The 14,318-nt window shown below is 44.4% G+C and overlaps 1 protein-coding gene across 1 annotated transcript; it reads left to right on the top strand.

Moving 5' to 3' along the window:
- Positions 1-2,368: 2,368 nt before the first annotated feature.
- On the top strand, positions 2,369-13,186 carry ATP6V0C (ATPase H+ transporting V0 subunit c). Its single transcript, XM_075285029.1, has 3 exons — positions 2,369-2,706; positions 9,827-10,010; positions 12,150-13,186. Exons 1-3 carry the CDS (start codon positions 2,625-2,627, stop codon positions 12,352-12,354), a joined length of 471 nt encoding a protein of 156 aa, XP_075141130.1. The 5' UTR covers positions 2,369-2,624; the 3' UTR covers positions 12,355-13,186.
- The last annotated feature ends 1,132 nt before the right edge of the window (positions 13,187-14,318 follow it).

Below are 14,318 nucleotides of genomic sequence, written 5' to 3'. Positions count from 1 at the left end.
AATGTTCTATAGCAGTGGTTTTCACTGAGTTATATGTACCCCATGTTGTGCACCAGGGGTACGCCACGGCTTAGGGGTCACTGCCCCCCTAGCCCAGGATTATTGTTCATGCACAGCCATGGTCACCAACCTTACTTTAGAAGAGCAATGAGCGTTTACATCAGTATTAATAGAGGCGCTCATGGCAGCTACAGGCAATCCAGGGAGTAGGGGGTGATCTGCATTCATTACTCAATGTACTACTACCTGTGGAGACGCTGAGGGGCCATTATACTACATGTGGAGACACCGAGGGGCCATTATACTACATGTGGAGACACTGAGGGGCCATTATACTAAATGTGGAGACACTGAGGGGCCATTATACTACCTGTGGAGACACTGAGGGGCCATTATACTACATGTGGAGACACTGAGGGGCCATTATACTACATGTGGAGACACTGAGGGGCCATTATACTACATGTGGAGACACTGAGGGGCCATTATACTACCTGTGGAGACGCTGAGGGGCCATTATACTACATGTGGGGACACTGAGGGGCCATTATACTACATGTGGGGACACTGAGGGGCCATTATACTACATGTGGGGACACTGAGGGGCCATTATACTACATGTGGAGGCACTGAGGGGCCATTATACTACCTGTGGAGACACTGAGGGGCCATTATACTACATGTGGGGACACTGAGGGGCCATTACACTACATGTGGGGACACTGAGGGGCCATTATACTACATGTGGAGACACTGAGGGGCCATTATACTACATGTGGAGACACCGAGGGGCCATTATACTACATGTGGGGACACTATACTACATGTGGAGACACTGAGGGGCCATTATACTACATGTGGAGACACTGTGGGGCCATTATACTACATGTGGAGACACTGAGGGGCCATTATACTACATGTGGAGGCACTGAGGGGCCATTATACTAAATGTGGGGACACTGAGGGGCCATTATACTACCTGTGGAGACACTGAGGGGCCATTATACTACCTGTGGGGACACTGAGGGGCCATTATACTACATGTGGGGACACTGAGGGGCCATTATACTACATGTGGGGACACTGAGGGGCCATTATACTACATGTGGAGGCACTGAGGGGCCATTATACTACCTGTGGAGACACTGAGGGGCCATTATACTACATGTGGGGACACTGAGGGGCCATTACACTACATGTGGAGACACTGAGGGGCCATTATACTACATGTGGAGACACCGAGGGGCCATTATACTACATGTGGGGACACTATACTACATGTGGAGACACTGAGGGGCCATTATACTACATGTAGAGACACTGTGGGGCCATTATACTACATGTGGAGACACTGAGGGGCCATTATACTACATGTGGAGGCACTGAGGGGCCATTATACTAAATGTGGGGACACTGAGGGGCCATTATACTACCTGTGGAGACACTGAGGGGCCATTATACTACATGTGGGGACACTGAGGGGCCATTATACTACATGTGAGGACACTGAGGGGCCATTATACTATATGTGGAGACACTGAGGGGCCATTATACTACACTGAAACAAGCTAAACCTTACTTTGTTATATAGATGACGGCTACTTTGGGGCTACTCAGTTGGGACTATTTCTCACTAGGGGTACTTTACTTAAGAAGGTCGAGAAGAAAATTTTAGGTCTCAGTGTGCTCGTTAACAATCCCGTTGACCGTTTCTAACAGCAACAAGCAGAATTGTGACGGCTGCTCTGGGCTATAACACGCGCCAGATCACGAGCCCATTATAAGCTCACACGCCGTCATAATACGGCCATCTTCATAAAGTTGAAGTAATTTTTTATTGAGATGTTCCTGACATTTGCCCTTTACTCGTATCACTCTATAGGTGTCTGCCATCTTGTATCTGACACCAACCTTTTTCTCCTTGCTTTAACCTAAAAACTAGATATTCCTGTCATTTTTATGGTTCACCTTCCACTGTCTGCAGTAAAATAAACCTACCACCCCTTTCTGCCACTTCTACACACAACCCAATTCATCCGGCCCTGACAGAACCAGCTCTACTTTACCTCACAACACTATTCTAATGAGCTATGCCTGACGCACCTTGTACTACACCCAACCAGGACCGTACCAACTCCCTCAAACCACAGGGATCATCCCAACCGGTTTAATGACGGCTCAAGACAAAACACGACAAACTAAAAATCAGAATACGATCACGCGTTATCCATCGGCATACTATCTATTTGACGTGACGATGTTATTAGCGACTGTCCTCCCCTCTGAGGGGAAATGGTTTCGCCCGGCAGCGGGCGGGATCGAGGGAAAAAAAAAAGCAGGAGCCTAGGGAAGCGCCGCATCACGTGACGCGCAGCCGGCCGCCATTTTGTGCTGCGGTGAGGTATTTAGAGCAGTGAGCGGCGCTTTAGCTCCTTCAGTGTGAGAGCCGCAGCCTCTGTGTGACAGGAGCAGCCCGTAGCCCCGCTCCCCTCCTTCCTTCCTCCCGTAGCTCCGTGTCTCCAGCAGTCCCTTTCCCCCTCGGCTTCTCTCTCTGTTCGCCACCTTTTTTTTCGGAGGTTGTCGTCTTCTGTCACGGTCGGAGGAGTCGTCTCTTACCCGCAGCCATGTCTACAACAACCGGCACTTCTCCTGAGTACTCCGCCTTCTTCGCGGTCATGGGTGCATCGTCTGCCATGGTGTTTAGCGGTGAGCTCTCCTTCTATATTGGGGTACATATAGGGGGGGGGGACGGTGTGATGGTATAGCCCTGTGTCTCTGCATTGGTTGCTATATAACGTCAGTGAAGGTGATAGATGTGCCTATAGCTTCTATAGGGGTGGATGTGACACGTATAGATTCCACTCTATAACATAGAATGACTTGTCATGTGACCGGCTCCATCTTTCCATCATCTCCTCGGTTCACTGGGCTCCTGCTTTAGTCTCCACCTCCCTCGGTCACACTTCGGTTGTTTCCGCTTTCATAGCCGAACCGACTCGGGTTTTTTCCCCCAGTCCCTTCCACCAGTGACGCACGTCACTCCCCTGATTAGATTTAGGGGGCATCATTGAGCCCTAGTATTGGGGTAGCCGGGTCAGTGACGTCACTCGGGTGATCCCAGCAGCTGGTGAGCGGTCACATGACTGCAGAGGGAAGAATGACTTGATGGGGAGGGGTCGTTCAATACTAGTCATCTGGGCTGATAGCCTTGGAGGGGGGTGGGGAGTCTTACAGACGCCTTCGTGTTCTTACAGATTTATAGGTTTTTATTAGATTTTTTTGCATTTCTCTTTCTAATGCAGATTAGTGTTTCACAAATGGTGCTGGGATTTGTAGTCCTTGCCGACCAGAGATGAGCATTTTCACCCCGCACAACAGGAGAATTTGATCCCTTCTTATTTTGCAGAAGAAAATGGCTTACCTCTGTTCTCTATAGATGAACTTGCCATGTCATAGACAGGTGGATGGAGCCGTCAAATCGTCAGAAAAATTCTGTAAAATGTGTTCATCAGGTTAAGAAAAAAAAAAATCTATTGAGGTCCTTGCAAGGCTCAGAACTCAGCTTTCCCAGACTTCAGCATGCATGCTTTTTTTTTTTTGCAGGGGGCCAGACTTGATTTTTATTGTTATTGCAAGGAATACACCTGGTGCAGTGGGAGAACTTGGTTTCTGATTTTGTTGTGGAAGAAAATGGCAAGATTCCTCTATAAATTGTGTCTCTGTAGCTAAAGGGGCGCACCCCTCTTATTTTTAAATGACCAGACACCTTTTACAGAAGGTTTCCTTGTTGGTTGTAAAAACAAAAATGGCCACTGTATAGGGCAGGAATTGAGTCCTATGGATAAAAGGGTGCTATATATATTTTAATATAGTAAATGGATACACAGTTCTATGTATATCTAAAGAGGAGATCAACACCCTCCTTTAAAAAATAAAAAAAGCCACTTGCACTCACAAGGCTTGTAACCCAGCTTTCCAAGACTTCACCCTGCCATATTGTCTTGGGCCACATGTGCAGGTCTATGAAGATATGGGGTATCTGCCCTCCATGGACCCATAACTTCTATGAATGACCCAGGACAGGAATCAGAGCTGTGTCTGGGGCTATAAAAGAGTGGGTCAGTGTGCTAATGTAAAATTAGATACACACTGATCAATAGTCATGTGCATGGAGCCTTGTGGAAAGACTACACTCCCAATCAGAAATTGGGAAGAGATGGATGCCTTGTCTATGGAAATGGTCATGGTGGCCATATTGCTGATGCCAAATATTAGAGGTTGCAACACTTCATAGGTGTCAATGATCACAAGAATGGGATCTAGCGGTGGTCTGCATGTGACTGCTTCTGTGTACTCGTATGGAACTAATGGCTGACTACAGGAAGTAAATGGTCACAAGTGTAATAAAAGTACTTACAAAGGGCACCCCTAGATTTTCATGACTGCTGAGTGTCTGGTGACTTGGACACAGTGGTAAGGTCATGAGTGGGGACAAAATCCTCTTTGATGAATACCAGCGGTTCTAACAGCTTGAGAGAGGACGCCTGAAGGGCTTGTATTTACTGGCAATGGTCTCTGCCATTTACTTGTAATGTGGCATTATACACGGATACATGTACAATAGCCGAGAGGTGCAGTATTTTTTTTTTTTTTTTTTTTTTTTTTTTTTTTTTTTTTTTTTTTTTGTCCTGCACAGGCGAATGACTGCTTTGTGCTATGGTCACCATGACCTGAATGGCTGCAGATGTATTGTGTAAGGCCCCTTCTTAAGATGGCAGGTAGAGAAGCAGTCACACAGATATACGGAGGATCTCATACATGATGACCTTTGGACTGTCATATAGATGTGGGGCAGGATATTGTAAAATCAAGGTCAAAGGATGAGGTTTACTGATCATTAAAGGCAAATCAGCCTTTCTGTAGAAGACGGATTCCTTTTACCGAGGCCTATGAGCATTGATGCTGCTAGCAGGGATGCTGGGCCTTGCAGACAATGCCACAGGAATGTCTGCATGTGACCTTCAGGAGGGTGATTGTCTTATCAGCAGTGCCTTCTCAGGTTCTGCCATCCCTAGATCTTTAGAAGACGGGCTGTTGTGTAGGCTCGCTGATCTATTTCTGGACTGGTCCTCTCTGCGGTAGCGTCTGTTGCTGTGTATCAGTGAAGGTATGAAATCCTAGGTTCTTTCTCCTGACAGATGGTGTGATCACATCCCTCCTTCCCCCGGATACTGCTCACATTAACACTCTGCAAATTAATGTGGATGAGCCTTATCATGAAGTGCCTGTCACATCACCTCATAGCCTGGGTTATTGTCACAAGTGGCCGCTGACTTTTAACACCATTGATGCAATAATGGGTTTTTAGATGAAGGGGAAATGAAACCTGCGTTTTCTGTTTGTGCCTTGTCTGAGTTTTAGGGTCCTGTCATGCAAAGGCATATTTATGCTGAGCACACAACCCTTATGTTGCAGTTGCTTAAGCGGCAAGGCCCTGGTATTAAGGCCTCCGGCATACGACTGTAGTGGGTTTTACAATCTGAAAAAAAAAAAACATGTCCGCATGTCATCCACAAAGACTTGTGTGAGCCTCTACTTATCTGTGCCACAAAAATAAGGCGTGCGTTATAATTTGTGGTCCTTGTATATAACACTGCTGCCAAAACTACAGCCGATAGCAGTGAATGGATCTGTAATCATCAATTGGTAATAAAAGCCAGTCATGTGTGATAGGCCTGTAGTACTATGGTGAACAGGGGGTGTCCCTGCAGCGGGCAGGCTACTGACCGATTTACAGGGATCTATGGGTTGTCCAGATGCGGTATGTTGATGGTAGTAACGGAGGGTCATAATATGGCAGCATTCATGTACCTGATGTGCTAAAAGATGCAGACTGGCCTTTTCAAGTGATAGTTACTGACATAGACCATGCTTTTGTTTTTACCCCAAGATTCAATCCTCTTGTCTGGAAGATGAAGCAGCTTTGCTTTTGATAGCATGCTGCGATTTCTAGCTCAATCTAAGGTATAGTTTATGAAATGAGAAGATCCTAAAGCAACGTTGGTGCTGCATGCAGCCATCAGACTGACTTGGCACTAGCTGAGTTTTATTGGCACTAGTAATGTGGGTGAAGACCTTACTCCGGGGTTTGGAAGTTTTCAGAAGTGTAAAGATTGAGGTTTATGGCCTCTAAATGACATCCTATAGAATGCAGTGTCTGGAGGCTTTCTGTGAAGGGGTTATTGGATCTTGTATCGAGTGTGTTGTAAAACAGATCGAAGGAGGGATCCTAAATATATATATATATATATATATATATATATATATATATATATATATATATATTCTCTTAAAGTAGCAAATGTGTCCAGTGTTTAGTTCACCATATACTACTACCTATCAAGGGAGAGCAATGCACTTGTAATTCCTGAATCATTAGGGTTTTGTTCCCTAAAATGTCCGATCTAGCACCTTGTGTACACAGGGGAATCCAAAAGGAAGATTCAGTCTGTACACTGAGCCCCAGTCTCCTGTCTGGCTTCAGGCTGGAAAATCTGACTATCTTCTGACCCAGATTCTCTTGTAAGGCCTGCAAATTATAACTCAAGGTGATGATCTCTTACCAGATCTGGTGTAATGTAGTGGTCACCTGGCTAGTAGGAGTTGCCTATGTAGAATAAAAAGGCAAATGGGTTCCATCCTGTCTAAAGAAGAAGCCATAGTACCATTTATTCACAGGAACATGGCTTCTGGGGTGAGACACTGACAACATTTGCTGTAAAGTCTGGTTTAGGCTGAGGCACCACACTGGGGAAATGTTTTTATTTTTGAAGAGGGAGGCCTTAAGCAGTTTGGGTCAAAGATCAGGTGAATCTGCCGTCATGTGACGGGTAATATAACCAGCACCCTGGCGGCTGTAGCGTATACTCTACTCGTGCCTGTTAGGGTGTTTCTTGTGGGCTGTTCTGGTATAAACCTGTTACTATAGCTGTGCAGTGTGAAATCCTTGCAGTGGTTTGTGCTTTGGTATCTGTAGCTAGATGACCTGGATCCCTAATGTTACAGAATAGATTTTTGATGGGATAGCTTCTGGTAGAAATCTGCCTGCCGGGTCAGTAGGGCAGCACTTATTGAGAATGGCAGTGTAAAATTATTTATGAATATACAGTAGGCTCTCTATTGTAAGGTTTGGCACAAATTATTAGACGTATTAATGTCATAACGTGTGCATGGAGGCTCCCTGAGGGATCTGGACTGGCCCTTTATTTCAGTCTACCCTATGGTTTCAAGAAGGTCTGTGTAAAGCATTGGCTCGCCTGTACTGGTGGTAGAAATGGAGAATTGCTGAACTAAACTTCAATGTCTTTTCTTACCCCCCCCCCCCCCCCCCTCTCAGCATTAGGGGTAATATACTGTGCAAGTAGATGTTGATACTCACAACAAAGTTCTTGCTGGTATAAATAAACTTAGGCCTAAGCTGGTTTCTTCTAGTATTCTTCTGCAATGGAAATGAAGACTCTGTGACCTTGAATGTCACAAAACAAGGCAGGTAGTGTCAATGTGACCACCCTTGTGTATATTGGACTATAATAATGCTCCAATGACTTGCCACTTTCTAGCAATGGTTTTGGTGTGATCAATACGATTTTGATATTCTCCCCTCTATACTATATAGGGACCTCTTTAATGCTGCAGTGACTTAGGGGGTTCTTCATACAACTCACCCACTCCTAAACTTCCATTGTGTCAGCACATCCTCTAAGGATAGGTGGATCTATTTCCCTTGGTCACCTCTTATCACATTTTTATTTTATTACTTGCAGGACATGTTTATCCGAGGATCACCTTGTGTAAAAGTCCCTTTAGCTAATTGTTTCTTGTGTATTGCCTGTCTCTTTTCTGCTGAGCTCATTTTTTGTGGGTTCCTGAGAATTCAACCATAGTTGCCAACCCTATCGCAATGTCCATGAGACAACTAGTGGAAGTGGCTGAATCTGCACATGATGAAGCTGCTGAAGCCTTTAGTGAAGGTTTACATTGTTTTCTTTAGGCAGTAGATATGATGAAAGGTTACCCTTATAGGACTTGTCCTGGCGGGCATGTGATCTGGTCCGTACTCGGAAGATCAAATACTTGAGGAATTCACATGACTTAAATTGGTCAGTGACTTGAACAGCTTTATTGTACATCATGGTAAGTCTGGTGTTGTCTTGTACTCGTCACTAATGGCAATGGCTTGGATGTACTACATGTGTGCAATATGAATGCTGCCCCATGGCTTAGATTAGGCTATAGATAAGCATCCTTCATGAATCTATAGTCAACCTTATCAAATCCAATTTGTAATCCTGTGTATTGTGACCAAGAAGAGATGGCTTTATAACTTCCAGCACTGGCAGATTGAGTTTACTTTGTATAAATGCAAACTTATCTGCAAGTGCCAAAATGAACCTGCTCTTAGGTAAAATGCTGGGAGGGTCCTAACTTTTCCAGTATCTTGTATCTCTGTTGCTTGGTGGGCCTTAAAGGGGGTTGTTTAAGACATCTCCTTAAATCTTTAGGCCTATATAAAAAAAAAAAAAAAAAAAAGCCCCATATGGATACTGGTGCAATGTTGGCTGACTTGTGCAGGTTCCTACTATACCACAATTTGCTTTGCTGTATAGTTATCTGACTCCATAGAAGCGTTAACCTTCAATCTTGCTAAATATTAATGGGCCAAACAGAAGAATCCTATAGCAAATGGGTTGTCCTTGGCTCCATAGTAGGGAAATACAGGAAGGCTGTTTTGGTGTGCGGGCTATAACCGCACCTCTTTACATTCTGTAAATGTCACTCAAAGAAATCACTAGAACCCAGCATATCGTCACAACCTCAGTTGGGATCACATGAATAAGGTGTCTTCTACTAGTCAGTCAATGCCTCCATTAGATATGGCTAAGCTTGTCAACATGAAAACATAATTTTTGGTGCACAGATGGTGTTGCCACTAAGTCTTTTAGAGCAACCTCTAAAAGACTTGGTGGAGAATCTTTCCAGTTGTCCATAAAGCACTTTCATGAGCAGGACCCTCAGAACCACTAACCCCTGGTTCACATCTTCTGTTCAGGGAGTCTGCGTGGGGACCCCATCCCAAACGGAACACCAAACACATTGGCGAGCAGTGCAAGCAAATGGACCCCATAGACTAATGGGGTCTGTGTGCTTTCCGTGCGCTGCCTGCACGAGTCATGTGGACATGAAAGTAGATCATGAAGTATTTTTCTGTCCACATGTTCCAATGCAGTGCAGCCGCCTTAACATCCAGATGGAAGTGACAAATTTGAGATAATAGAAATCACTGAACGTCACTCTGATCCTCTTGTCAGCACCATTGATGATTTAATCTTTGAAGGGGTCCGCAGCACTTGGCACACGCTGAGGGCCTCCTTAAAGCTTAGATATTGCTTGTTAGTCACAGACCTCTTTACCGCTCAATCCATTGAAGGAATTGTTTGAGTTGTAGTACCAGCACAACCAACAATACAGGTACATTGACCATAAGTGATGTATCACCTTTCAGGCAGATGACCTGTAGGGGACTGATCCCAACAACCCTGTAGATGTGATCTATCCCAAGTACAGGTCACCTATTAGACCACTTCATTCTATTGCTGATGCTTTTTGCATAGTATAGATATAAAGGTGACTGGTGGTAACATTCTTGGCTGCTTGTTTTTTGGCAGATGGCAGTCTGTTTTCTTACCACACTGCTTGTATGATATTTTGTGGCATAGTGATGTAAGAACTCCAGTCTAACTTGTATCTCTTGTTTATCTTCACACAGCACTGGGAGCTGCATATGGCACAGCGAAGAGTGGTACAGGGATTGCAGCAATGTCTGTCATGCGGCCTGAGCTGATCATGAAGTCTATCATTCCTGTGGTCATGGCGGGTATCATTGCCATTTATGGACTGGTAGTTGCAGTGCTTATTGCAAATTCTCTAACATCAGATATCTCGTTATACAGGTAGGTTCTCTGCACTTTTATTTTATTGGAGGTAATAGATCTTGGTGTGGGAGCTTAAAGGTATTTTTCTGGCCTCTTGTCCTCAACCCCCGGCCCGTTTGAAAACTCCTTTTCACTGCCCACATAAGTTAGTCTGAAGTATTTCTTTGATATTGACGATGACTTGACACATGGAGATGATTTAACCACCCCCAATAAGATTGCTGGAGGATTCAAGACCTTGCACCTCTTCTGATCAGCTGCTAGCAGAAGCCACTGCATTGGAAGTGCATGGATAGTTGAACTGTACAGATCACAATAGTGATGGTGGCCATGTTCTTGCTGCATATGCCTCTACCATTGGTGCTATGTCTTCTGTCAGCTGACTGATGGGAGTACCCCATATCTGACCTCTAATCTATTATTGGAGTCTTCTCCTTTATAACAGGCCATCAATATCTGGATTGTGGGAAGTTAAGCCAACACTGAATTGCATTAAATGGGCCATTAATATCTGGTGGGGGTTGACCCCCGGCTGTTTGGGATTGCTACCAGCATACTGAGCTGGAACCAGATGGCTTTATAGTGCCCATGAGGGGTTACTTCAGCTAAACTACTAAATTGGGTGTTTAGAGAAGTACCTGGGCAGGACAAGTACAGCTTCTGAAGAGGCTATGACAAATCTTCACTGGGTGCTACTGTGTTGCATACACTACAATGAACACTGAAATCACAACTGAATACTAGTTCATTATATTTTATTAGACTAAGTGGGAAGAACTTATTCATCTCTGCACTCCTGGTGTAAAATTTGCAATGCAGGGATTTAAGACTTTTAGCTTTTAGTAAGATTCCATTTGGGAATTTCTCACTGGATGGGTACATGGTGTAACTTGTAGTGGAGTTGATCTTTCTCCCAGTGGTGGTACTTTAGTTACCCCTCCTTTCTGGCCCTGATCAGCAAGATGGCTGATTCATTGTCTCCATTCATTCGAGGCTGCCATAGGACTGGAGAAACTGAATCCTTGGCCATATGTGACACTGGCTCAGATTTATTAATTTAGTCTGAAAATGTGTCCAATTCATCAATGGCACACTGACTGTTCTATCTGGCATATCTGGCTTACTTTTAAGCCAGAAACTTACTGTACTACTTTGTTCCCTACAACATGTCCCTTTAGCTTGAGAAGCCAGAAATCAAAATTATTTAGTTTAGAGAGGTTAAGGACTTGAATCAATCCACGGAGGAAGTGTAAAATATTTGCCCACTGTCTGTCCCGCTTCATGCTGGGGCTCAAATGACCAATTCAGTGGAGAGGTGACATCACTTGTTCCCTTCCAATATCTGCTGAGGCTATTTAACTTCGGTAGTAAATCTGGGTCACTGATAGTTGGAGTGTCCAATTGCTGGTCACATGACACAATTGAGGACCAGATGGGAGATCCACTGGTAAGATTACCTTCACTAAAATCTTTCTTTTTTAAATCAGATTTTTATTAACAAATTTTTCTTAACATAAAATCAAACAATCGACAAAACAGCAACACAATAACAATTCAAAGTAAATATGGAGACACAATCCGACACAATGCCAAAGAGATTTTTCATTTTCAGGTGCAACTGACTTGGATGTGTTTTGCCATGTATTGGCTCATCTCTAAAATATAACGCCACTTTAGTTGGGTGCATCTGACCTCTAAGGCTTCTTTCCCACAGAATAATGCGCTGCTTATTCTGACACGTAAACACTCTTCAAGCGCTTCAAAACAGATCCCATTGACTTCAATGGGTGCCAGCTTACGCGCGTATCACATTGAAAGCAATAGGTTAAAAAGCCTCCATTGAGTTCAATGGGTATCGCGTGTAAGCCAGCACCCATTGAAGTCAATGGGATCTGTTTTGAAGCGCCTCACTCTGACACGTGTTTACGTGTCAGAATGAGTGGCATGTTACTCCGTGGGAACGGAGCTTTAGGATCTCCATTGATGAAGGGGTTGGACTCCTGTTTATCAAGTTATGACCCATCCTAGTGATATGCCACCAATCACTTAAATGGGTATTCACTGTCTGATATCCTGGGCATTGTATAATTTGGTCAATGTTGTGAAATTAAAAAAAATTGAAGATTCTCTAATTTTTATTTTTTTCTCCCCTCTTAGGAGCTTCTTACAACTAGGAGCCGGCTTGAGCGTAGGACTGAGTGGTCTTGCTGCCGGGTTTGCCATCGGCATTGTTGGAGATGCAGGAGTGCGGGGTACAGCACAACAGCCTCGACTATTTGTAGGCATGATCCTGATCCTCATTTTTGCTGAAGTCTTGGGTCTTTACGGTCTGATCGTGGCCCTTATCCTGTCCACAAAATAAAGAAGAAATTTCCCTCCTTCCTTGACGTTCCAGAAATCGCCACTTACAAATAATGGTTTTATCTCATGTGTACAGTCATCCTTCACCCGCCCTGATTCAGTAGTTTCTCCTCCCTTCTCTCCCCTGTAACTGCGCAATTGTAAGTTAGTGACTGTTGTGTGTAACCCTCTAGCTATATTCATCAAGAGGACTTCAGGGCAATATGGGGTCCTGATGCCAGTGTTGTGGGCAGGAAGCAGGCATCACTTCCACAACCCTCACCCAACAACCGCCCCTTCTGCGTGCAGTGTTTAAACTTTTATTTTTTTTTTTTTTCTTGCCTCCCATATCGACTCTGGATGTTTCCTAACAGAAGTACCATGTAAAAAAAAAAAAAAAAAATGATCTAGACTGTAATCTCCCTATTTCATTCAATGTTTTATTTATAAATACAAAAATCTTCATTGTTCATACTTTACAAAAGAGCCAGCTGTTTCTTTCCTCTGTAACTTTTCCCAGCCCCCTCCCCCCCCCTGCCCCTCTGCTGCATATATATATTTAATCTTTAGCTGTATATCTGTGTGGGGTTTCCTTGTAAGTGCTGAGAATTCCCTGGATGTAATTTGGTTCGAGATTGCTGTACTGTTCTGACATTGGAGTGAGGTCTAATATATATATATTTTGTTCTAGTTTTTTTGTTTTAATACAAGAAGAAAAAAAAAGATTCCCGTCCGTGTTAACTGGTGACCAGAATAATATTTTAAAAAAAGCAAAACCTTGACGTATGGTAAAGATGCACCCGCTGCTGGGCATCAGTTACACATTTCCAAATAAAACATCTCGATACACAAAAGCTGTCATTTTATTCACTGCTCCTTCTGAGGGCTAAGTGCATGAAGTGAAAAAAGTAGGTGAACTTCATATACTTAAAGGGGTCTTCTAGCCCCAATTTTTTTTTTTTCCTTAATGATGCCAATCTATCCCCATGCTGCTATTGGCTTGGGATGTGTGCACGCCTGGAGACGAGCTGCAGTTCATGAGTGCAACAGTATGCGGTGAACAGGGAATTGTTTGAGTAGGAGCAGTACTGTACTAGCTGCTGCTATTGGCTGATCTGTGCAGGGGCCAGGCATTGGAGCCCCAGAAATTATACACCACCAATAGGTTAACAGTATTAAAGAGGACCTTTCACCGATTTGGGCACAGGCAGTTCTATATACTGCTAGAAAGCCAACAATACGCTGAATTCATCACGCTGTTGGATTTCCCGATCTGTGCCCCGGGTAAAGAGCTATCTGTCCCAGTACCGTAGCGCTTTGCGGTCAGAAGGGCATTCCTGTCAATCAGTCAGGAACGTCCTTCTCCACAGCAGCGCCTATCGCGCTGTACAGTGTGAGCGGGGAGGAACGCCCCCCTCCCTCTGCTCACAATGCTCGTCCATAGACAAGTATTATCAGGAGGGGAGGGGGCGTTCCTCCCCACTCACACTGTACAGCGCGATAGGCGCTGCTGTGGAGAAGGACGTACCTGACTGTCAGGAACGCCCTTCTGACACTAAAGAGCGACGGTCCTGGGACCAATAGCTCTTCACCTGGGGCACAGATCGGGAAAGCCAACAATGCGCTGAATTCAGCAGTATATAGAACTGCCTGTGCCCAAATTGGTGAAAGGTCCTCTTTAAAAAATTGACTTGGGACCCCCAAAAAACCCCATTAAAGCAAATGTAATAAAAGATGAGACTACCCCATCTGTTTCTGAAGTTGGGGTTCTTACACCCTGCAGCAGAGGACAGGCCTTCTATTATTGAACAGATCACTGTGGTAAGCAACCAAATGAAATTATTTTTTTTTAAGCTCCCCCCCCCCCCCCATGTGAAAAAATTGGCGTTGCCCTGTGACCTCATTTACAAATGTAGATTAATGGAATTACATTGCGACTCCAAGGTTGCAGGGACCACAATTGTCAAATGTACGGACAGCTTTTAC

This window comes from Leptodactylus fuscus, chromosome 8, assembly GCF_031893055.1.
Source record: "Leptodactylus fuscus isolate aLepFus1 chromosome 8, aLepFus1.hap2, whole genome shotgun sequence".
NCBI lineage: Eukaryota > Metazoa > Chordata > Amphibia > Anura > Leptodactylidae > Leptodactylus > Leptodactylus fuscus.
The sequence above is the reverse complement of the archived record's forward strand: the minus strand, read 5'-3'. Positions and strand labels throughout refer to the sequence as shown.

Excerpts from the sequence above, each read along its gene's own strand:
- ATP6V0C (XM_075285029.1), top strand. The coding sequence starts at position 2,625 with ATGTCTACAACAACCGGCACTTCTCCTGAGTACTCCGCCTTCTTCGCG. Across the intron at positions 2,707-9,826 it reads GTCTGCCATGGTGTTTAGCG|CACTGGGAGCTGCATATGGC; the intron begins GTGAGCTCTCCT and ends ATCTTCACACAG. Across the intron at positions 10,011-12,149 it reads TCAGATATCTCGTTATACAG|GAGCTTCTTACAACTAGGAG; the intron begins GTAGGTTCTCTG and ends CTCCCCTCTTAG.